This window comes from Nothoprocta perdicaria, unplaced genomic scaffold (assembly GCF_003342845.1).
Source record: "Nothoprocta perdicaria isolate Ctin4 unplaced genomic scaffold, notPer1 scaffold_337, whole genome shotgun sequence".
Lineage (NCBI taxonomy): Eukaryota > Metazoa > Chordata > Aves > Tinamiformes > Tinamidae > Nothoprocta > Nothoprocta perdicaria.
This window is the reverse complement of record NW_020455574.1, coordinates 296,886-319,778: the sequence shown is the minus strand read 5'-3', so window position 1 is coordinate 319,778 and position 22,893 is coordinate 296,886. Positions and strand designations below refer to the sequence as shown.

The following is a 22,893-nucleotide window of genomic DNA, read 5'->3' as shown; positions in this document are numbered from 1 at the left end:
TTTTACTCCATTTACTTATTTTACTCCATTTACTTATTTTACTCCATTTACTTATTTTACTCCATTTACTTATTTTACTCCATTTACTTATTTTATTCCATTTGCTTATTTTATTCCATTTACTTCTTTTATTCTGCTTCTTTTATTCCGTTTACTTATTCCATTTGTTTATTTTATTCTCGCTTGTAGGGCAGTCCCGGTGACGAGGCCTTGCTGTGCGTAGGGCAGCGGTGCTGCCTTGCCGTGCAGGTGTAGGCAGAGCAGCACRGACAGAGCGTGGCCTCCACCCCGCCGCGTGTGTCCGTGCAGGAAGCTTCATAACCTCTCAGCTGGCAGCGAGAATCCTTGTGATTTTAGTGTAAGACCCGGTTGGATACCCTGCTGTGTGGGCCGGTGTGTGGAGCGTAAGGAAATGCTGCCCCGGGTKTCCCTGTGGCGCAGGGCAGCAAACAGCTGCTTTGACACGGCCCTGGTGGCTGGAGAGCCGCCGAGCTGGAAGCTGCTCCCGGCCCTCACGGCACGGAGGGGCTCGGGAACGTCGGCAGCCGCTTCCGCCGCTCTTGGGGATGCTCCCGTCCACAGCTGTGGGTCTCGGCACTCTCCGTGTGTAATAGGGAAAGCAGTGAAAGGAAATCTCTCTTAATCTGCATTTTACTTAAAAAAAAAAATGCAGTGTATTTTAGGGATAAATCAGGAATTTTATTCAAAGGTAGATCCCAGAGCTTTGTTTGTCGTAGGGCTACCGGTGTCACTCTGCCCGAACAGTTTTCCACCAGGGTTCAAGGCAGATAAGGCTGTAGCAGAGRAATGGGGCGCTCTCCCTGCAGACTGGTTTGCTGTGGAAAGGCACGGGGAGCCTTTCTGCATGGATGCAGTTCCTTAGATTCATCCTCCACCTCACCTGTCAGTAAAATAATCAGTACCAAGCTGCAAGACTTGGAGGTCTCTTCTTAATTTTAAAGGGGTTCAAATACAAAGCAGTGAACTTGGTCTCTGTGCTGTGTGATTTAAGGCAGAAGTCACGTAGGAGGGTAGCAAATGTGGTACTTCCCTTAAGGAGGGTTTCCAAGACTGTCCTATGGAAACAGAGATCTCCATGTCAAGCAAATTAGCAGGAAACCAGAGTAAGGATAAATACGATATATGATGGCACAGTTAATGTGAGTGTTGAGTCATACATCTCAAAACTTGAAGTTCTCTGAACTGGTCTGTACAGTTTGGATCATCTGGAAGCTCTCGACAAGTTCTTTCACACAAAGCTGTTTATTTTTTATAGCTGTTATGGGATGAGAGATGTTTTCGCGTTGATTAATACTTGTTAAATGTTTAGTGATAGAAGTGTGAATGAATACAGAACCACCAGCTGAGCCTCCCAAGAACGAATATCATTCAAAACACTCATGAATGACTTAATTGAAGGAGAGTAGAAAAGTGAAGTGCCAGCATTTATAGGAGATAAGAAGTTTTTCAGGCTGGGTAAAAGCAGAAGTGTCTGCAAGATCATTCTGCAAGTCTGCAGTGATTTAAAAACAGTTGAGATGCAGGCAGTAAAATGTTAAAATGTTTTTTGGAAAATAATTTAAAAAACAAAATTTCACATTGCAGAGCTAACCTGGGTCTTTGATGGCAGTGGTGCTGATCTCTGCCTCTCTGCATTGAGATTAGATGTGTCATTCATAAAGTTAGGCCTTTCTGGTGACCCTCATCAGATATTGGTGTTATCTACAGATTATCTATACGTCTATATCTGTCATCTATATACAGGTGGAAATACTTGTTATTGCACCATCATCTGTAATTTACAGAACCAAACTGATACCATAGAAGCGTGTTGACAGGGGGAGTTCCTGTTGTTCATCTGTCACCCTTTTGGGGGGAAGAGTTTGTACGTGTGCCTGTGCTGAGCTGCCTTGCTTGTTGTCCAGTGATTTTCTCTCAGTAATTCAGATGAGGAAGGTTGGTCAGTGATTCTTTCTGTGGGACAAGTATGGAAATACTAAGACTTTCAGAAAGAGTGTAGGGCTTTTTTTTTTTTATTATTATCTTTTTCCAGAGAAGCTAATTTAATAAGGTGACTTAAAAAAAAAAAAAAAGTGATTTTTTTTTTTCTAAAAAAGAAAAAGACTAAAAGCAGTAAAGGAAAAACAAGATTGCTTTCATATAGCGTCCTACCTCTCAGTAACCATTAAGGGGGAGCAAAAATACCAATATTTAGATTCTATATGTTTGATATGTATCTGTGTTCTTAAATTTTCATATGAGTAGTAATTGGATAACGTTTTGATAGTTAGCTTAGGTTATCTCCCTTAACTTAGGAACCCATGTTTTGCAGATTGCCAGGTTGCCTTTTTTCCCCTCTCTTGATAGTTCTGCTAAGTTTGTGARGCATTGGTTAAAGCCAAGGATATGACTGCATTTTGTGAAGCATCTGACTTGGAGCAAGGCTTTAGTTAACACACCTCTATTTTGTCTGATTAACTTCAGTTAATTTTGGGCTCAGTTCTGCAAGTGCTTGTTTTAGTTTGCATTTCCCAGTAGAATTTGCCTGTATGAAAGCTATTTGTAGGAAAAAAATGTTGGGCTGTGGCTTGTGGTAGCCCAAATTCGTGTTCAGTGTTACAACTGAAGCTGTCATGTTTAAAGGCCATTTAAAACTCTTGGAAAAATTTAAGTTAGAACCATCTTTAACATGCATGCAGCTTCAAAACATTAATTTGGTGTATTACTGTTTGTATTATATCTAGTGAAGTTAGTGCTGTGTATTTTTCAGTTATTAATGTGTTTCAAAGGCACAGACTTTGACCTTGTTGCAAATAATTTTTTTATTTAAGATTTTACAGCCACTGAATTACCACATTTAGCACTACATTTTTATTTTAAATAATTGTGAACAGTTGACATTCTGCTGCTTTGAAAGAGAGGTGTACCTCTCTTCTAAAACTTAGTATATTCAGGCACTGAATGAAGAATTGAAGGTTTTACAAATTCAGTGGAAAACATAAGTGAGGAATTATAAACTAAATTAAAGAACAAAGTAAAATTCAGATAATTTTACCATGGTATATTATTAGTTCACCATTTGATTGAAAGTAAAATGCRGTTTTTGGACAGATATTTTAAAGCATTAAGGAACTTCCAGACCTGGGCYATGCCTGCATGATCCTGTGAACAAGTAAACGAAGCTTCAGCTTTGCAGGTCACCTGCTGCTTCCAGGGCTCCGTGTACAGAAGTTCTGGCAGCAGCAGCAGCCGCTGCCTTGCAGACAGCAGCAGTTGGAAGAGAAGAAAGACCTTGATAAGCTGCATCTGGCAGAGCTTTCCTTAGACGTGCCCAGCAATGGCCCTGTGCTAGTGAGGCAAGCGTTGCCTGGAAGGACAAGGTGATATTGGTGACCTGGAGTAGTTGGCACTGCTTGAAAAGCGGGAGGAGGACAAGGCTTCTTGGAGGCCCCGAGTTGTGGGCGTGCAGCGCCCGCCTGTCTTCATGGGAGCTTGTGCACATTTGAGAAGCATGTGGCCTCCCCTGGCAGGGAATTCACCACATCCTCTAGCTGCTGTTCAGGACTAAATCAGTTTGAAACGTGCGCGTGCTTTGTGATTAGGAAGGAAGTGTCAGTCTGCTTGGTGGTATCCGAAACATTTGCTTGGGAGGTTAGGGGTGAATTTCTGTCAGAGGACTCCTGAACTACCCAGGAGAGAGAAGTGGATTCTCATCAATGACAAAAACAGGATCATGGTGTATATTTGATTTAAATTTTAAATAGATATTTCTCTTTTGTGTCTCAAAATTTGCCTGAGAGTTCCTACAACCGAGAAGGGATTGAAGAATGACAGTTTTATTGAAGCCCACTTATGATGATAAGAGTGTCTCATGTGTTGAGCGCTCATAGAGAACCAGACCAAACTCGGCTATGATTCTGAGGAGTCTATCCAGACTTTTTTTTCCCATCCTTTATGTTATTCCAGCTTTTTTTAGTCGTCATGATGCAGTAGCAGTGGTAAGGAAATGAAGTTTTGGGTGGGAGGGAGGGGAAAAGCATCTGCTTCTAACAGTTGTGTTTTGAAAGAAGAGAACTGAGGAGCCTTAGGTCATTTTGAATAATAACACTTGATTATATAACCACTGCTAAATTTGTAGGGTAAATGAGCCAAGAAATAGCATTTGCAGTGCAGTCTGTTCCCCGAGCCCTTTCATGACTTTTGTGAAAACAGGAAGGAGTTTGGGGAGGAAAGGGACGGATGGGGGTATCTCTAGCTGCCACTTCTTCCTTCCCCAAGCTAATTTTATGTTCTGCTCCAGGTGCTGGATCATCAGTACTTCTGTGTCTGAGATGTGCTTTTTGGTGTCCTAAATAAGAGAGAGTTAAGAGTTTTGGGTGTCAGCTGTACTTTAAGCCTGTGTCTTGTTTTGTACTTTTTCTAGCATTATCCCAGCTTCATTCATAGGACTTTTCTCTCTGATTTTTCTGGGATAGTTTGTGGAGGAGAGGGCAACAAAATATAGTTCACAAATTAGAGTGTCAGCATCATCAATGCATGGATCAGATAGYCTGGGAAAGTGTATATAAAATTCCTTAAGATCTTAGTGCTTTATTTAYTGGAAGAATAGATCTGTTCCCAGCATCTTGTCATTTTGGGAGATTCTTCCTGCTGGTTCTTCAAGTTTCTTGATGGATATTTAATTTGTTAGAGCTGCTAATGTCAATAACTGTGAGATGATGGAAAGCAAGGTGGTCATAAGCTTGCTTTAAGGAAAAGAGCTAATATGTCCATGTGTGATAAATTTGAGTGACATATAGATTAAGATTAGTACAGACTACCCATAATAATAAGCTATTATGTGTTCCTAGCWTAGAAATCTAACGTTTTGGCAGTATGTTAGTATGATTTTCCTTATTTGATGATAATATTTTCAAGGTTATGTTAATTTGAAAACTAAATCAATTTAATCAAGATGCTTCTAGAGTTCAAAACGTTTTCTTATCCAGTTGTTCTTTCTGGCCTGTGATCTCAATTCTGTTTTTTCTGATTGCACCCTAAGTTAGAGTCCATAAATAAATCACATTTGTTTTTGGAATTGTGAACACAAGATGTGCATTTAGCCTAATGGGTGTCCAAAATGCATTGATTTTTTGCCCTGACAGCGTGATGGGGATTATGCACTGGAGAAAGGAGGTGGTGGGAAATGAGACCTGTAGCACAACACAGGGTACACACCTTCCAGCCACTGCTTTGGTCTCGGCATTTACAGCTCATGAGACTTCTGTCTTTCTGGGTATAGAGTGCTAAATCCAAATACTGATATCTTTAAAAATTTTAGGAAAAATGAATCTGTGCTTATTATTTTAATGCTTATTCTCTGATAGTCTGTGACTATCTGTGCATTTATGTTCCTTTATTTAAATGAAGCGTGCAATTTATGGAAGACATAAAGAGGGCATGAGATTCTTATTTCTTACATTTATCAAAATAGGTCTTTGTCCATAAAGACTTCTTAGCTTTATAGAGTTCTCTGCTAAGCACTTTCTATGCAGACTGTTATCTAGTATCATTGTATTTACAATGGCTTATCTCCAGACCTGAATGATTTTATATTAAAAATTTAAATGAAAGCAGCTAAGTAATGAGCAGTGTAAATATGATTCCGAATATTTGTTTACTCTCCCAAGGAACTCCTTGATACCAATTACCGCTGCAGCAAATAAAAGCGCTTGCATATTTCCTTCTATCAAGGGGAACGGGAAGCAGAGATCCTGCCACCTTTGAACACTTGCTAGACAGAAGTATTCTCAAATATAAAAATATCTGCAACTGAGGGGCCTATGCTCTTTAGCAGAGTACCTTAGTGGTACTAAAACCCCCACAGGTTTTCTTCTCGAATCTTTTCAAATAGCTTGATTAACTTGGTTAGCTTGATTATTTTTTTTGTTTGCTTGTTTTCTTTCTGCATTCTGTGTGGATGCAGCAGAGTATCTGCAGGCCTCTTCCCTCAAGATTCCAACATGATCTTCCATCAAGATTCCAACATTTTTTTATTTAAAAAATAAATAAATCACGTGCTGCTTCCCAAGCCACCGTAGCTGCAGCTGAGCTAAACACTTAGATTTTCTTAGATTTTCTTCTGAGAACGCTGCACAGAGAGCCTTACCCCAGGGCACCCCTTTCTGCGTGCTCCTCTTTGTGGGATGGAGGACGTAGAAGGTTTGTTTGGGCACGTGGTAGGTGCTGGCGAGGTTCTGTCTCTCTCTTATACTGTAGCACCCATCCTTTGCTTTTAGGGCTGTGAACTTGGGTCTCCTTAGCTGTCAGTAAGTGCCTCCTAAATTCCCATTCCTGCAGGCCTCAGACCTCACCTGCATGGTGCTCAGCTCATGTAATTCAATCTAATTCTGGCTAAAGCTTCAGATTTTCTCTTAGCAGTTGAAACATTCAGCAACTGGGTCTGTCCCCTTACAGGTGGCTTCCAGTAGCCTTGAGGAGCAGGTGGGAAAAGGCCAATTTCTTAGAATTAATACAGATTTCATCAAATTGAAGGGAAACTTGCCATTGAGTTTAATTAAGTTAAGGTTTCGCAGGAGGTGTTGAGAGTTTTCTGGTGCCACTGTTTCTGCACAGGCCACCACAGTGAATTGCTGCTTCAATTACCACAGTTTTCCTGTTTGTCATGGTCTCAAGTGCCAAGTATGACAAAAATGCTGCAGGGCAGTTCCGCTGTGGCCGGCAGCTTTGCCCCGCCTGGAGATTGTGTCACTGAGGGAGCTGGTGGGGACGCCACTGAAACACAGCGGCCACTCGTTTCATAACTGTTCTAATTACAGCACTTTAAAGGACCTGAAAAACTGCTACCACCTGCAAGGAGATTAATTGTAATTAGCGTGCAACTTTTAGATGGGAAAAGTTTGCTGCAATTCAGGATTGTCAGAGAATTCTTGTGTAAAGTTATTTTTGTGTAGTAATACTGCCTTTAATTCCAGATGCTTTAGGGTGGTGATACCAGTGCTTTAAAAAAAGTCGATGTAATGGACTTTGCWGCAAGCCTCATTTTGAGATTCATGTTCTATGCAAGAAGCTGTTTATGCTAATTCTTTGTGGAAGGTTATTATACTGAACTGTTTTCATTTATTTATTTCATACAAGTATGCTTGAATAATAGCACAGTGGATTGATGACTTTTATTCTGGAGTCACAGATGCTGTTCCAATATGTTTCCAAATGCAGAAACTGGATCACTATCATTTTGTGGATGAGAGGAATGTTTTAGGGAGATGTGGTAGAAGCAACAGGACTGTTTGCAGAAACTTTGGTGACATGTTGTTACAATAAGTCTGGTTACTGCTGATGACTGCTTGGATTCCTGTATGTATCAAGCATTTAAAGTGCAGCAGAACTCTTTTAATTTTTTTTTGTTTGTTAATAAAAATTTGATTAATTCTAATCTTAATGTCATACTTTAAAGGTGATGACACCTGCGAGTATCTTCTGTCCAGTGGGAGATTTCTTGGAGACAAAGTATGGCAGCCCCACAGTTGTATGATGCACAAGTACAAAAACAGGTAAGGAAGTGTTTACGTTTGGGTTTTCATTTACCTGGACAGAAAACTGATGGTTGTGGAACTGCAGTTTTAGTTATGGCAGTCTCACATTTTTCACTTTATAGCTAATCCTTTTGACTTTCAACAAAATAGGCCATTTATCAGAGTAAAGTTTTTTCATTGTAGGTTTTATCAGTGTCTATAGTGCCTTCTATAGGTGTTTTTATTTGCTAAAACACAAATAAAGGGAAGTGGTGCTAATAATAGTTTACGAGAACCACAAGATAGAGCAAGAAACTGCAAAACTTTGTATGTCACTTCCATATTGCTGTGGGAAAATACTATGATTATTTTTATAATCCCATATAGCTAACTGTGTAGTAAAAGCAATCATCTCATGAAGAATTCTGTCAAGCAATTGCTAATGAAATTGCCAGTCACCTTTTGAAATTAATACTAGTAAGAGAATTCAATTTTCCAGAATTGCACTCTGTATTACTATTTTGAAACTCCTTTGTTTCTAGTGCCACATAATGTGATTAGAACAGGCTTTCGTATTAGCAGGAGAGTTCATTTTCATCTGTATGCAAATTATTCTGTTTTTAAATTAATCTGGTATGTTTTAAAGTGGATTTGCCATTCCTTAGAGTGCTAGGTAGTGTGTAGAATTATCTCTGTTGCCCTACAGATTTTTTTCTAAGACTTTTCCCTAAAATAGGCATACATTTCTCATAATATATATGTTGCTGTTTTGTTTTTACAGTGAAGCAAAAAATTGCCTCCTAGACAAACATATTGCATTTGTAGGAGATTCGAGAATTCGACAGCTGTTTTACTCATTTATAAAACTCATAAATCCACAAGTTAAGGAAGAAGGAAATAAGGTAAAAAGGTTGTTGTTGTTGTTAATTTTTGTTTCTTCCCTGCCAATTTGCTTCTTAACTTATCTCCAAACTTCACAAAAGTAAGAATTTCTATTGTTTGCAGCCTGGTCATCAGGAAGACATGCAAAAAAAGTGCTTTGAAGAATAATAGTGTTGGACCAATATAGTTTTTGGAAATTAATGAGATGATTGGTCATCAAAGAAGGGAACTAGGAAGCTTGAGTGAAATCTTGTGGCAGTCTGGGAATGAATTAGTGAAGCTGATTTATCCCATAGGAGCTTGTGCTTCATGTTTGGCTTCTCGATGAGAAAATGATCGTATGTTTTTAACCAGCAGCAATTCATAGCTTATAATTTGTCATTTTATATATCAGTCAAATTGCTGATCTAATCTGTTCATAACAATCCTTAGGGCATTGAGTGATTTCCAGGTCTGACTTGAAGCTGGCACTAAAAATAGATTCTGATCTTTTTGTTTTACAGCTGCTGAAAGGCAGTTTGAATTTGCAAAGTGAGCAGGGGGAGCTATAGCTTGGTGGGTGGAAGTAGTATCCTGCTTTGAATGGGATGATAATTTCTTCTGGTATTTCATCCTTCTTAGGTTAATGCACCTATGCAAGGGAAAAAACATTTCACTTTCAACTTTAGATTTTATCTGTCAGTTGGTTAGTATTTCTGTGGTTTAGAAGTGCAAGCTGGCAGTTTATCTAATAGGCAGTGAAGGCACATTTCACTTGTCAAAAAAAAGAGATATTTGATTGAATGACTCTGTGTTCTAGCCTGATGGTTGCATAAAATTTGCTGCCCAGAAGCAGGAACAAGTTAAGCAGCATTGAGGAGGTTAGAGCGGTATAACTAATTTCAAATTGAGAAGTATCTTTTGTGAAATATATTTCATTAATATATTTGCCATAATATATTAAAGGAGAGTTCTGTCTGTAGTTAAGGTTATCTGACTACTTCCATTATAATTTTTTATAAGCTTTTCATTCTACAGACTGAGTGATAAATTCCAGGCTTTAATTCTACCTGAGTTGATTTTTTTTTCTTTTATTCTTTAATTGAAATTCTTTCAACTGTTGTTTACARGGAATGTAGGTATATGGAAATAACTGCTAGGGCAAGGAAGTGTATGAAACATAAGAAAGAAAAAAAAAAAAAAAAGTAAAGATTTCAGTTTTTCTCATTCTGAACAGAGAACATAGGAAAATATGTAAGGATACCTTTGTAATGGAGTGAATAGAAAGCATTCCAGACTTTGAATATAATGCTGTCATGAAAAATGCCCTCTCTGAGAGTAGCGTGTTTTATCAAGAAAGCAACATCAGCATTTTACCATGCATATAGTGACAAGTCTATACAGGAAAAATTCTTTCTAGCAAAGGCAAACCTTTAGGTGAGGACAAATTAACACGTGAATATATATATATATATATATATATATATATATATATATATATGTATATGTATGTATGTACTCTGAAAGATTGGTTATGGTCTTTTCTGTTTGACTTCTTTTGGCAGCATGGAAACATACCTTTTGAAGATAAATCTGCTTCAATTAAAGTGGTAAGTTTTTAATCTGGCTTTAAATTGCAAGTCGTGAGAATATGTGATACGAAGTGTACAATTTGCTGGCAGAACTGGATTTTTCACATTTCCACAAATGTTGTGATTGTCAAAAGAAGYGTGAGAAAGGCAAACATCCTTTATAAGTCTTCCACAAAATATATTGTATAGTATTATATTTCGATTAGGATTCTTTGAGAGTTTGGCTTTGAGTGCTTGTATTCTGTGATAGCTTTTGCCTTGAGATTTGGAAATATTGGGTATAATTTATTTATTTATTTATTTTGCCAAATGTTATAATTTGGCCTGTTCAAGAATAGCTTTCTATGAGAAGTTTACTCTCTTACCCTCCTAAGAGTATATATCTGGAGCTAACGTTCTTGGARTGGCAACTGCCGTAGCTGCCGCTGCGCTCCCTGTGTTATCCCAGCAAATGCTCTGTCTAGTTTTACTGCATAAAGAAAGCACCGCGATGCAGATGCGRTGTGGGTATGTGAAAAGGAACACAATGCAGTGCCCTGCTCTGCCCTGGCAATTAGAGTGCTGCCCTCAATAGCTCTCTGTGCTTCCCATCCTGGCTGTCAGCAGCGCTAGGACTCTGCTACTCATATATTTGTTTATCCCCTGGAGACAATCCATTCTCTGTTYGTGAAAGCCACATGCACAGAGCACTTGCTCAGTTGTCTGTGAGTGAGTTTCGAGCACTTTTTTGGGCACCCAGTGAAGGCTTAGGCTGATGAAGAAAAGCTCARGGTGTGATCCCCTGGCAGGTGAAGCCTGCTGAGCTTTTGACTTGCTCCTCTGCGTCCAACAGCTTGTGCCTGTGATGCAGGCCTGGGGCTAGCTAGAGTGCTAGGAATTGCTCCACTCCCAAAATTTGTCTTGTCAGGTTCATTTTCAGTCTGATAGGATTCATCATGTGGATATCTGAATGCYGAAGAGGAGAGGACAGAGCTGCAAGGCAAGAGGAAGAGGATGAAGAAGTCCAGATGTATATTGGCTTAGCCCAAGTCATCTCTGCATCTTTTACTCTTAAACCTGGATAGGTGTCTAACAGCCAAGCCTTGAGGTGGCAGGTTTGGGTGTCTGGGAGATGGGGTCTGTTAGCAGYATCTTCCTGCTTCCCTGCTCCAAGAACAGGACTGTGCTCTGACTCCGTACTGCCGTTCCTATTACTAGTATAGCAGCTGAGTTTTCACACTCAGAAAGACTCCAGTGAGTAACCTGACTGTGGAAAACACTTGAGTGACGCAGGAGGAAAGCACCAGGGAGCAAATGCCCAGTTGAGCCTTGTCCTCCCTGTTCGTGCTAGTGACCCATGTGCTCCCCGGGCAGTGCACATGGCAGCTCCATCCCGCACAGATTCCTTCCCAGGCATGAACTCAGTGTGTGTCTCAAGGGAACGACCAGACCCTTCTGTCTCTGTAGGTGGAAGATAGAGATGTTTCCTATCTGCTGGTAGCCTTTTTGCATTCTGCATTATAAAGTTTCCTTACAATTATTTTTACATAGGAAATCTTGCCCATTTCACATGGATTCTGSAGTTGTTTTGGTACTTCTGCATCCGAGTTGTTGGCTAGAGGCTGTGTAATCTCTGGCTTTATCTGTGAGACGTAATGGCACTAGCCAAAGTATAGATTGTTTTTGCAGATGAAGGCTGTGGATTAACCATGACTTCTGAAAGAAAAAAAAAAAAAAAAGAGAATTAGTAGTAAATATCCATGATGCTCTAAGATTTAAGCAGCTAGGAATTTGTTAAGTTCTGGTGTTAAAGGAGATTTCTTCTACTTTGAAAATCATGCTCTCAATCTTACCGTCTCATTATTACTACTTTGTAAAATTCTGTATGAAAAAGAAATCTGTTGGTAAAACTGTGGGGAATTGAACAAAAAGCAAAYTGAAATAAATAAATCTCAGGTGCAAAATTAGTTTTAACCCTGTTAGTCTTGGACAACAGGCATCACACTTGGCAGAAGCTGAAGAGTCACCTTCATGGTAAAATCATGGCTTGTGTACTACAAATTGAAATGTTCMTCATTTCTTTTCTTATATACCCCAAAATGTTAGGTTTTTCATGCAGATTAAAAAAGAAATCTCACTTTGGGTCATGCAGTTTCCCTTCACTGTTGCTTAATTTTTTCTCCTGAATTTTTATTTTTAGTCTACTGCATATGTCAATGCTTGCAAAGTATATCTGTGTTTTCTTTACAGGATTTCCTGTGGTATCCAGAAGTTAATGGCTCTATGAGACAACGTATCAAATCTTGGACTGAGGTTTGTTTTGAAAATATGTATATACTTCAGAGAGATAGAGCAACTAACTGAGGAATGTGATCTCTTTTGTTTGCAGTTACACAACTATAATTGCCAAGAATTAAAGCCGTGGTTCATCCACTGTTGAAGATGTGTTCAAATCCCATATATTCACCCAGTTATGTACCAGGGATCTGAAAGCTGACAGAATAATAAAGGGCAGTGTTTACTGACGGACATGGTTTGGGCACCTCCACGTTTGTTGRGGACTTCCTCAAGGGGAAAAAATGCTGCCATTTGGCACACCTCGTGCTTGAAGTTATGGCCCTGCTTTTAGGGGAGAAGAAATTTTTATACTCATGCTGAATTATCTAATCTGAAGAGCACAAGCAAGTTTGAAAGTATGTAGAGTGCTTTGGGCAGTATTACTCTGATTGTATATACTAGTTATTTCATACAACTGTTTCACTTATAATATAGGTGGTTATGTTGTTCAGTATGCAGTCCTGATGAGCTATTTGTGTTACAGCATGAGTGAAATATTTGCAGAATGGCAGTTAATTCTCAGTGAGGGCTTCTCCTTTTCTGGTTTGTGAACGGTCCAGAAATATCTAGTTATGGCCTGTAGTGACTCTTTTGTTACCCTGTCCTTCAGTCTTCCAAGACCCCTTCTACCAAGACAGCCAAAGTTATCTTTCAGGTTTCATATTTTGTGCTAAATACAAATATTTGAGAACATTTGCATATCCCTGCTGGGTGAAAGCAAAGCTTGCTATAGAAATGACCAGCATTTATCTTTCCTTGTGCTCTCCTGTTTGTGTGTGTGCCTTGGACATCACTTTGACACTCTGGGGCAGTATCTGCCAGTTGACCTTGTTCTGTTTTACAGCAGCCTTGTGGTCACTTTGGTCTTTGCAACAGCTCATGGAGATGTTCAGGAATGCTGAGAGATGCCTACAGGAAATGGACTGCAGTAGTGTGATTTAAAGTTTCCTTGATCTTAGGAGAAGGTGTTGAGCTTTTAAAGAGAGCTTCTAAGAGAAGCTTTTGAAGTTGCTGATGCTTTTGAGTGCTTAGTCATACTGTGTACCTGGTGGATTCTGCCCTGTGAGAAGTTTGGTGCTTCTCAAGTTGATTTTCATTATGATCTATCTATGATCCACCCATTTGTACCTCTTAACTGTGAGTCAACTGTGAATCATCAGTTAATTAAGATATGAATCTTAATTAGCATGCTAAATGAGTATAATTTGTGAATGCTTTTAAACTAATTTCTTTTTACCTTTTSACTTAGGCTGCCACGGCAAAACCTCATATAATTGTAGCAGGAGCGGCCACGGTAAGCTCTACRTTTACTAGACATTTTAATAAGGAAGGAAGTTGAACAGAATAACTTTTATGCCGTCAAGCAGGTGGCATGATGAAGTTTTTGTCCCAATTTTATAATAAAAAAACTGATTTTTTTGTCTATAAAATGTAAATATGTGAAGTATATTTTATTATAGCTGTGTAATCTACTTGTTTATTCACAGTAATATTGCTTAGAATGCTTTGAGTAGCTTGAAACACAGGTAATAAAAAGATTCTCTGTGAAAAACAAATTATTCCTAAAAAGCTGTAGATAAAAGAGCTTGTATATTAACTGACATCCATGTCTTTTTATATTTGTTTGGGTTTTCTATTAGAGAATATCACTTTTGAGCATGACCTAATCTGGAAATTCCCTTTCGAGGCTCCCACAATTCTCCTGGATTTATATATGGGCAAAAAAATACAGGAATATCTAAACTGAGACTTTGTGTAACCAGTTCTTTAAAATTCCCAGTGATGACGATTCAACAGGCTCTTCCAAGCACTCTGTTCCAGTAGTGGGAGTCCAGAATCATTAATGGCAGCTGCTCTAGTTATCCTGCACATTTAGCTTTCCCTATTTCCCAATATTTTGAAATAGAATTTGAAAGGAATTGGCCATTTTAGTTTCGTATCAGTTGCAAGTGGGGAGAAGAGGGCACCATTTTAAACAAAATGCTTTGAAAGCAGTTTGGTTTAGAGAATAATTCGGCTTTCTACCAATCTCTACTCCTGGACATGCTAATACTTTAGCTGAAGGTGAAATATATATGTGTGGGGGGGTGTGTATGTGTGTGTGTCCACCTCCACACATGTTCTCTGATGTAGTCCAAATTTCTTCCTGAGTTCAGGTTCTGTGCAGGTGAATCCCTTAAATTCTTCTGCTGTAGAATTCACATAAATATTTCGGGCTTTGAGAAGCTAGAATATCTCCTCTTAGCTCTGTTATCCAAGAAATTTTATGAGCAAGTGCCATTGTGTTACAGAGAACGTGCCATTCTGTGCAGCTAGTGTTCTGGGACACAGAAACCCAGGCTGCCAAATTACAGGACTCTGCTGGATAGTTCATTTTACTCGTGTATACATTATATGTATGTATATGTTGGCACCAGTGTGTTGTCATCTGTGGATATCAGAAGAGAAACAACAACGTGCATGAGAGGCTTAGCGTTTCATAGATCATAAACTATTTGTACATAAATTTGTACATACATAAACTATTTATGTAATATACATAAGTATTACATATTTATATTGCACATATATATGCATATTTATGCRTATTTACCAACTTAGAGTGGCCAAAGATAATCACCTCCTACTTTAAGTGACTTGCAGAAATATAAAGTGCTTCTAAAATCTGCTATATCAGCAACATTACCTCTGCTTTGACTTTGGCTAAACAGTATAGATACAATATTAATACAGGATTTTTGTAATCCTTTCATGTAGGAGATGAAATTAAAAATCTCCAAAATGTTCTTGCCTTTCTTGCTGAAGTCAAAGTTTTTTGTGAGAGTGAAATCTGCTGGGTTTGGCCCCGGTTCTTAGTGTGGCTGATACTGCTGTTTCAGCATTGCTCAAATCAGGGAAAATGGTGATTAAGGCACCTTGTACCATATAATTTATGAAAACCCAAATATACAGKAAGCTAAATAATCTAGACTGTGTGTTTAATTGGCTTTTTTGAGTTTATTTAATTAGACAGTTACTTCTAGAATGAAACTTTTGAGTGCTTTAATAACACTGAAAGAATAAGCTAGCTTTATAAAATCAGTGAAAAATAGCTATTAAAGGAGAAATTAATCAGTTAATATAGGATCTTCAGACATACGGATTCTGAATCTGTTTTTATTTAATTCTCCAGTGGTCTATCAAGATTCACAATGGCAGCAACGAAGCCCTCACACAGTATAAAATCAATATCACTTCAATTGCACCTCTTTTGGAAAAATTAGCAAAAAGTAGTGATGTTTACTGGGTCTTACAAGGTAAAGTAATGAACAGTAGGTACTGGCAATTTGTCATGTCACTGTTTGTTGAATCRATATCTTGCAGGGTGTGGAAAACTTAGTCCGTACTGGTTCCTTGGAGAGAAAGAGGATACTGGTTGGGTTCCAGTTTGGCCCTACTTGAAGCTACTTAACTAGGTAGTACTGAGTTAGCTGTTACTAGGGGTGGAGATTTTAAAGCCCTCTGCAAAGTCTTTTGCCTTCCGAGCTCTTTCCTAGTTCAGTCTCAGGATGTCAGGATTKTTCTCCTTGCTCAGTCTGCCAGATGGGCCCCCTGGGAGTCAAGAGCACAGGGACATAAAACACCTGAATGTCCGTGTCAGTTCTTTTATTCATATGAGATAAGTAACAGAGGTTCTGCAAGTGCAGCCTGTGTGAGTGTCGCAAATGAATAGATATGTTTTGGGGAATACAGAGAATTTAGTTCCCTGGAAGGAAACTTTCTTCAGTACACTGAGCTTTGATGAGTTAAGCTTAGGAGTCAGAGGAACTGGTTCAAAATCAGTCTAAGATTTTTATTATGGCACCAAACTTGAATGCATTCTTTTGCTTTGCTTGAGTAAAACTAAAAGATATCTCTGACCTGAGAAATGAAATTGTAGTTAGATGTGCTTCTGGTTTATCTTCCACAGAATTTAACATTTTAAGTGATTATCACCTCAATTTGACAGACAGATTTTGAGCCCTAAAAGGAATATACCCTGATGCATCTTCACAGTCACGTCCTGAGTTCTTACCAAAGACAGCTTTAGGGTTTACCTCAGATACAGAGGTAGAGATTTACCATTGGATTCATCTTTTCACATTCCCTTCAAAATCGTCTTCATCTGGAACAAAAGCAGTTCGTTGCCAGATCCAAGTCCCAACATGCTGAAAGATGGAGACTAAGTCATCTCTGTGAGCCGCTTATGCTCCTAATGGAACAAATAAGGGAAAAGCACGTGGGACTAGGCTGGACAGCCAGACTTCTGTTGCCCAAAAGTGGGCCTAAAAGTAGTAGCTGAAGTACGCCAGCATATTGCTCTTAAAGAATGTTTTATCAGATTTCTGAAGCTTTTAAGCTTCTTGACCTAGAGCTGAGTACAGCTTTGGGTTATGCTTTAAATAAGATGAAGCCTGTAAGCAATCAAGTGGGGGTCCATTCTTCTGGGGAAAAAAAAATGGATTCTGCCATTAGTTAAATTGTATTGCCAGGAACAAGTGGAACGTGTTTATGGACTATGGCTTAAAAATGAAAAACTGGTTTCTTTAGCAGTAACTGAGTTTTTTGAGGTTTTTCTTCCCGTGTGTGTTTTGCTACCTGTCCTCTGTCCTCTTGCCTGGGAATCGCTGCAGGGGAGATTCCAATATTCAGAGAAGGCAGGAGGAGCTCAAGGAAGCTGCGCAAGTGTCCCTAGGTGGCCAGAGCTTTCTGATCCCTACAACTGCTTGCACAACTAGCAGAATGCCAGTGAAAACATCTCATCCTAAAACCTGTAGCTACTGTAGCAGTCACTCRCTCCTTCCTCACTTTGCTTTCTCTCTCTAGCATTAAATGATTGTAGCTACCAAAATGAATTTAGACTGTGCAACTTGAGCAAACAAATGTGTTTATTAAGATTAATATGCCTTTTTTTTTGTGCTTTCATATTCAGATCCTGTTTATGAAGATATGCTGAGTGAAAGTCGTAAAATGATCACTAATGAGAAAATAGATGCTTATAATGAGGCAGCTGTTCGTATTCTGAACAGCAGCTCCCGGAATTCCAAAGCTAAGGTTAAGGTGTTCAGCGTATCCAAGTTGATAGCACAGGAAACTATCATGAAATCTTCAGATGGCCTCCACCTCCCTGAATCAAGCAGAGAAACAGTGAGTATTTCTACCTCTGGTCAACACTGAAAAGCACCAATAAAAGATTTTATGAAAAGATCATGATAAAAGATTTTAATGAATACTCTGCAACGGCTGGGAGGCTACATTTAAGAAAGACCTGCACATTCTTCCGAAAAGTTTGTTCAAAAGGTCCCAGTAGGTGGAAGGGCAGTTCCGTATATTAATACATAACTATTTTAAAAATAGATTTTATTCCTGTCARTTAAATAAAAATGCACAGTCTGTAGATCTTTTGGATCTTGAKTAGTCCAAGGTGCCAGTTTCCTGTCCTCATTTGCAGAAGTGAGTCAGGGTAACGAGGATTTGTAAAACAAAACTTAGGAGTAAGTCTTAATTTTTCACTGCGTTTGTGTGTACTTCCATTTAGGGAGCAGTATGAAAAGAATGATAAAGCACATGATAGCTCCGTTCCTGGTTGCCTGACTTGTTACTGGCATTTTTCCTCATTTTGTCTTCAGTGTCTGCACACATTCAACCTCTCTGGAGTTTGTCAGAATCTGCCCCTTTTGTGACTGGACACTGTGACACTTTCAGTCCCTATTTGGAGGTTTCAGTTAAACACTGGATGAAGTAAACATATCTCAGCAGGGATTTGGATCCCATTGTCATCTTTATGGGTTTTCATTATTATACACCTTCAGGTCCCTGAGTTTGCCAGCTCTTTGTAGTCACTTTGGCTTTTTTACTCCCTTTTAGCTCATTTTCCTTGTCTTAAAACGATTCATCACTTTGCTCATCTTGAGAATCAGAGTTTGCTGTTTGTGGGACATGTGCTGATTCTGCTACTGAAAGCCCTTGAATATGTAGGGTACAATGAAGTTTTTAACCCTATAGTCAAACAGGGGAAACGCACACAGCTTTTGTTAGTGTATAATCCAGTTTAAGAAAACTTTTTGTGCTGAAAATACAGTTTTATTGCAGCATGATTGACCAAAGTGCCTCTTTCCTTGGCAGAACGCGATGATTCTCATGAACGTCTATTGCAACAAGATCCTGAAGCCCATCGACGGCTCCTGCTGCCAGCCCCAGCCGCCTCTCACGCTCATTCAGAAGCTAGCTTTCTGTTTCTTTACTTTGTCCTTCATTGGATACTTAATTATCAATTTAATCCATCGAAATAATTACCGGAAGAGCAAACCATGCACTGACTTGGAAAATGGAGAAGAAAAGAAACCTGCGGTCGGTGYTCCTGCAGTTTCCACTCTGGAGATGCTGTTACACTCCTTCTGCAAGCTTGGACTAATCATGACCTATTTTTATCTGTGCGACAGAGCAAATCTTTTCATGAAGGAAAACAAATTTTATACACATTCGTCTTTCTTCATACCAATCATCTATATCTTGGTTTTGGGGGTATTTTATACTGAAAATACCAAAGAGGTAACGACCATCTTGACGTCCTACTTGCTTTTTCCCGTTTTGACTGAACATATCTACCTGCTAAATATTGAAAGTTTAAATTCCCCAAATAAGTATTATTTATCTGAAAAAAATGGTCTTGTAGAACTTCTCTACCAAAATGGTTACACAAGCACTAGAATTTTTGCATGCCCTTAGGTGTAAAGCTTTTCGAAAGTGGACATGAGGGTTTTTCACCCGTGTCAGTCAGATTTTAAGTGAGCATAGCTCAGCTAAGCGAGGGGCTGCATTGCATGAGTGTCTAATGCACTAATGTCCATTGCACAGAGACCTTTACYGCTTAGACCTGCCTGCCCATGAAGTGATTTACTGTTTTGAACTTTTTCTCCTCATTTTGTAGACGTTTCTTGTACTTGCTGGAATAGCAACGCTCTTGTTTTGTTTTGCATTAGACTAAGGTGTTAAACAGAGAGCAGACGGATGAATGGAAAGGCTGGATGCAGCTCGTTATTTTGATTTATCACATCTCTGGAGCAAGCACGGTAATTGATTTTCAATTTCCTGTTTTTAGCTGGGGATGGAATTTGGGTGTGTTCATTTGAGAGAAAATAAAGCTTTATTCATCTTCAAGAGATAAAGCTTCAYGTGTGCAGATATGCAGCAGACTTGATTAGAATGAATGACTACTGTTAATTCTGTTCCGTTATATTTTTTAAATGGTWCTTACAGAGTTAGTTTTTCTCTCTCCCTTTCAGTGTAGATGTCATCGATAACATTTTAAGTGTTCCTTGCCAATAAAAGTGATACTTCTGTTTGCTTCTTGTAGAAAAAAATGCATTAATTTATCTTTAATTCCTAGCAACACTTTCTTTTTATATTTAGAAGGTGAAAGTGCTGCAGGATAAGCTCTCACAGGTCATTTCTTAACTCTTTCTTAAACAAGTGCAGAGTATGGATATGTGGAATAATAGAAGAAATACATGTTTTAATGGTTTTTAACATTTGAGAGGCAAAGTCAAAAAAAGAGCTTAGTGAAAAGGCAGAAAACCCAGCATAATGTTTCTTACTGTAGTCTCATTTAGCAACACAGAAAAAACTGCAAAATAGGAAACCCGAAGCATTTACCTGTGCATTTATAAAAGGTCCCTGATTTTTCCCAACAGTTTTTGCCAGTGTACATGCACATTCGAGTTCTCGTTGCTGCGTATCTGTTCCAAACAGGTTATGGGCACTTCTCCTATTTTTGGATAAAGGGGGACTTTGGTGTATACAGAGTGTGTCAGGTAAGAAAACTCCCTCTTTTTGTAAAGGCATGTGTGCAGGTAGCCAAGTTTTCCAGCTCCATAGGTAGTGTGGTATTAGATCGTTTCATCAGGGTTTGCCTTTCCAGAGGATAGTCATTATTTCAGTGTAACCCAGCCTACATATGTAGACCTTAAAAATTAATAGTAGCTATTTTATGTTATTCTAGTTAATAGTAGCTAATAGTAGTTATTTTCCAGTATAGAGYAATGGAGATGAATGATCCAGGGAGTCAGGGGTGGCAKAAAARAGGGATAGTCGTGTCACCAGATTTATTTGGGTAAATCTTAAATTTCTTCTGTAGTCTGTGGTGAGYAAGAGGGTTATTCAGAGTGTGATGTTCTGAATAACCCTCTGGAAAAGCCTTTCCCCAGTGACTATTGAGAGTTCAAGGAGGGCCAAGGTGGTCGTGGTAGGTGTCTAAAGCTGGATGGCTCTTACCTGCTCCTCTCCGTTTTGGGGAAATGCAGTGGCTTTCCCAGATCAGCCATCGAGGTCATTACATTGCCTTTCCCTTTGCTATTTTCACCATATCAGTCTTCTCAATTTTCATATATATCTGTGGGGTTTTTTTTTTTTGAATTGCTAATGTGCTTATATCAGAGTTTTCTTTTTGCAAGTATGTGATTTTTTATTTTTTATTTTTTGGTGAATCCAAGATGCTGTTGAGTACAGGATTTCTTTTCTGATCTCCTCTGTGAACAAAATTATTCAGCAAAGCCCAGTAGTTATTGGTTTTGTTGCTGTCATCACTGCAAGGCTTTATGTAGCAGGATCAGACACTCTCTTGTGTCTGGTTTATGTTGAAGTCGTTTCCACTTGCCCACTTTTTGAAAGCAAATACTGGGGATCTWTTCCTCACCGCTGGATCTGTTAAAGAAGCTCTCTGCACATTGCTCTTTTATTAAGTATCCAGCTGTTCCATATGGAATTAGTTACCTAATACATGAACAAGAGGAAGCGCTGGGTTAATTTGCCACCTCTTTCAAAACGTAAAAGATATAATGAAATACTGGACAGAGCCTACTTTTGTCAATGAAGAATATCCTGGGTGGGAACGTCCAGTGTTTCTTCTCCTCTCTTCCAGGTTTTGTTTCGTCTCAACTTCTTGGTTGTGGTGCTGTGCATAGTGATGGACCGGCCCTACCAGTTCTACTACTTTGTGCCATTAGTCACCGTGTGGTTTGTGATCATTTATGTCACCTTAGCTCTGTGGCCTCAGATAGTCCAGAAGAAAGCAAATGGTAAGAGGACTCTTTCTGCTGTAGAGCCCTTGCATGTCGCTGTAGGTAGTTAACCTTGCTGGTAGATCTCAGTCTCCKTGTAACATAAGGCAAATATGTTCAAGAGCTATTCACAGAAATACACTTTGTTATGTATGAATTATATGGGAGGTAGTTGAAAGATGTAACAGCTGGTAACTGGGCTGAAGCTGTGGCTGGCCTGTCAGGTTAGAATTGGATGGAGGTTTTGGCCATCAGAGAAGTATTTTTTTCAGGATTTGTAGTGTTACTGCGTGCAGACTAAAAGCATAGGGCACAGTTTCTATGCTATGGGTTCTGTAGGAGCTGAGACTGTTCCTGCAGCGTGTGGAGGGCCGACATGCACAGCCCTGGGGTGTCCCCGTTGGGCCTTGGCGCGGAGCCCACCGCATCCCGGCACGGGCCCTGGGACGTGGGGGGCTGCGGGCSCTGGGACGTGGGGGGCTGCGGGCSCTGGGACGTGGGGGGCTGCGGGCSCTCCAGGCCTTTGCTGTGAGGCCAAAGACATAAAGGGAAACGGGAGCCAGGCGCTGCTCTCCTTCCTTCAGGCGCTGCAGTTCCTTGGAGTGCTGCAGTAACTGCTTGGGTATTTGATGTGTAAGATGATGCAGTGTAAGGTGGTTCTTTCCCAGGCTATCCATACGGCAGAGAGCTCTGATGTTCTTCCCTACAAARGCCCTTCCCTTCCCCATACCCAGAGAGGGCTGTTGTGCCCCTGGGAGCCGCAGCTCACCACCCGCCGGGCAGATTCCTCAGGGACACCTTCCACTGGTCCTGGACCCGTTCCCAGCTGCCCAGCGCGGTGGCRGGAGAGGGGGACGATTCCCGTGCTGGGCAGAGCTTGGCAGCCCTGGGCGGCCGTGAGGAGCGATGGTCCCTCTGGCTGCGCTGGCCCTGCTTGCCCGGAGTTCAACTGCCCAATTCAGCTGAGTTGCAGTTCAACTTGGGCTACAGCCGGAACCCCCGGGCTTAATACTCTGTGCTCGAGTTATAATAATAGTAATATTATAAATATTCTAAGTTATAGCAATATATAGATGGCGGAAAAATATTGTGGGTCAAATTGGAGTGCTTGTTTCTGAAAGTATGTATTACTGAGCATGTCTCCACTACATGATGAGCACTAGTATTGAAATGAATRGTGGATTTTGCTGTTGAAAAGCTGGTGAGTGAATACTGCTTAACCTGTGTCTTCCTCAGGGAACTGCCTCTGGCACTTGGGTTTGCTGCTGAAGCTGATCGGCCTGCTCACGTGTATATTTTTTCTATCCTATTCTCAGGTTTGTGAATTTTGAGTATTTGGATGCTTAAAGATTAATAATCCTACCTACATTTGTTTTTTAAAGCTGCTTATAACTTGAATATTTGCTACTGTGTCGTAAATGCAGAAGAAAAAAATGGAACCCTTTCCGTTTCACCTATGTTTCACCTATGTTTCACCTATGTTTCACCTATGTTTCACCTATGTTTCACCTATGTTTCACCTATGTTTCACCT

The 22,893-nt window shown here is 39.7% G+C and overlaps 1 protein-coding gene across 1 annotated transcript in view; it reads left to right on the top strand.

The window, feature by feature from the left end:
• The first annotated feature begins 7,464 nt into the window (after positions 1-7,464).
• Positions 7,465-22,893, top strand: part of CASD1 (CAS1 domain containing 1) — a 21,418-nt gene continuing 5,989 nt past the window's right edge. Inside the window, exons 1-12 of the mRNA XM_026043714.1 lie at positions 7,465-7,553; positions 8,296-8,416; positions 9,941-9,985; positions 12,197-12,259; positions 13,533-13,577; positions 15,456-15,579; positions 17,235-17,449; positions 18,428-18,853; positions 19,285-19,374; positions 19,996-20,115; positions 21,222-21,378; positions 22,597-22,676. Coding sequence (XP_025899499.1) covers positions 7,531-7,553; positions 8,296-8,416; positions 9,941-9,985; positions 12,197-12,259; positions 13,533-13,577; positions 15,456-15,579; positions 17,235-17,449; positions 18,428-18,853; positions 19,285-19,374; positions 19,996-20,115; positions 21,222-21,378; positions 22,597-22,676 — 1,509 coding nt within the window. The 5' untranslated portion in view covers positions 7,465-7,530. The remainder of the gene's footprint in view (positions 7,554-8,295; positions 8,417-9,940; positions 9,986-12,196; positions 12,260-13,532; positions 13,578-15,455; positions 15,580-17,234; positions 17,450-18,427; positions 18,854-19,284; positions 19,375-19,995; positions 20,116-21,221; positions 21,379-22,596; positions 22,677-22,893) is intronic.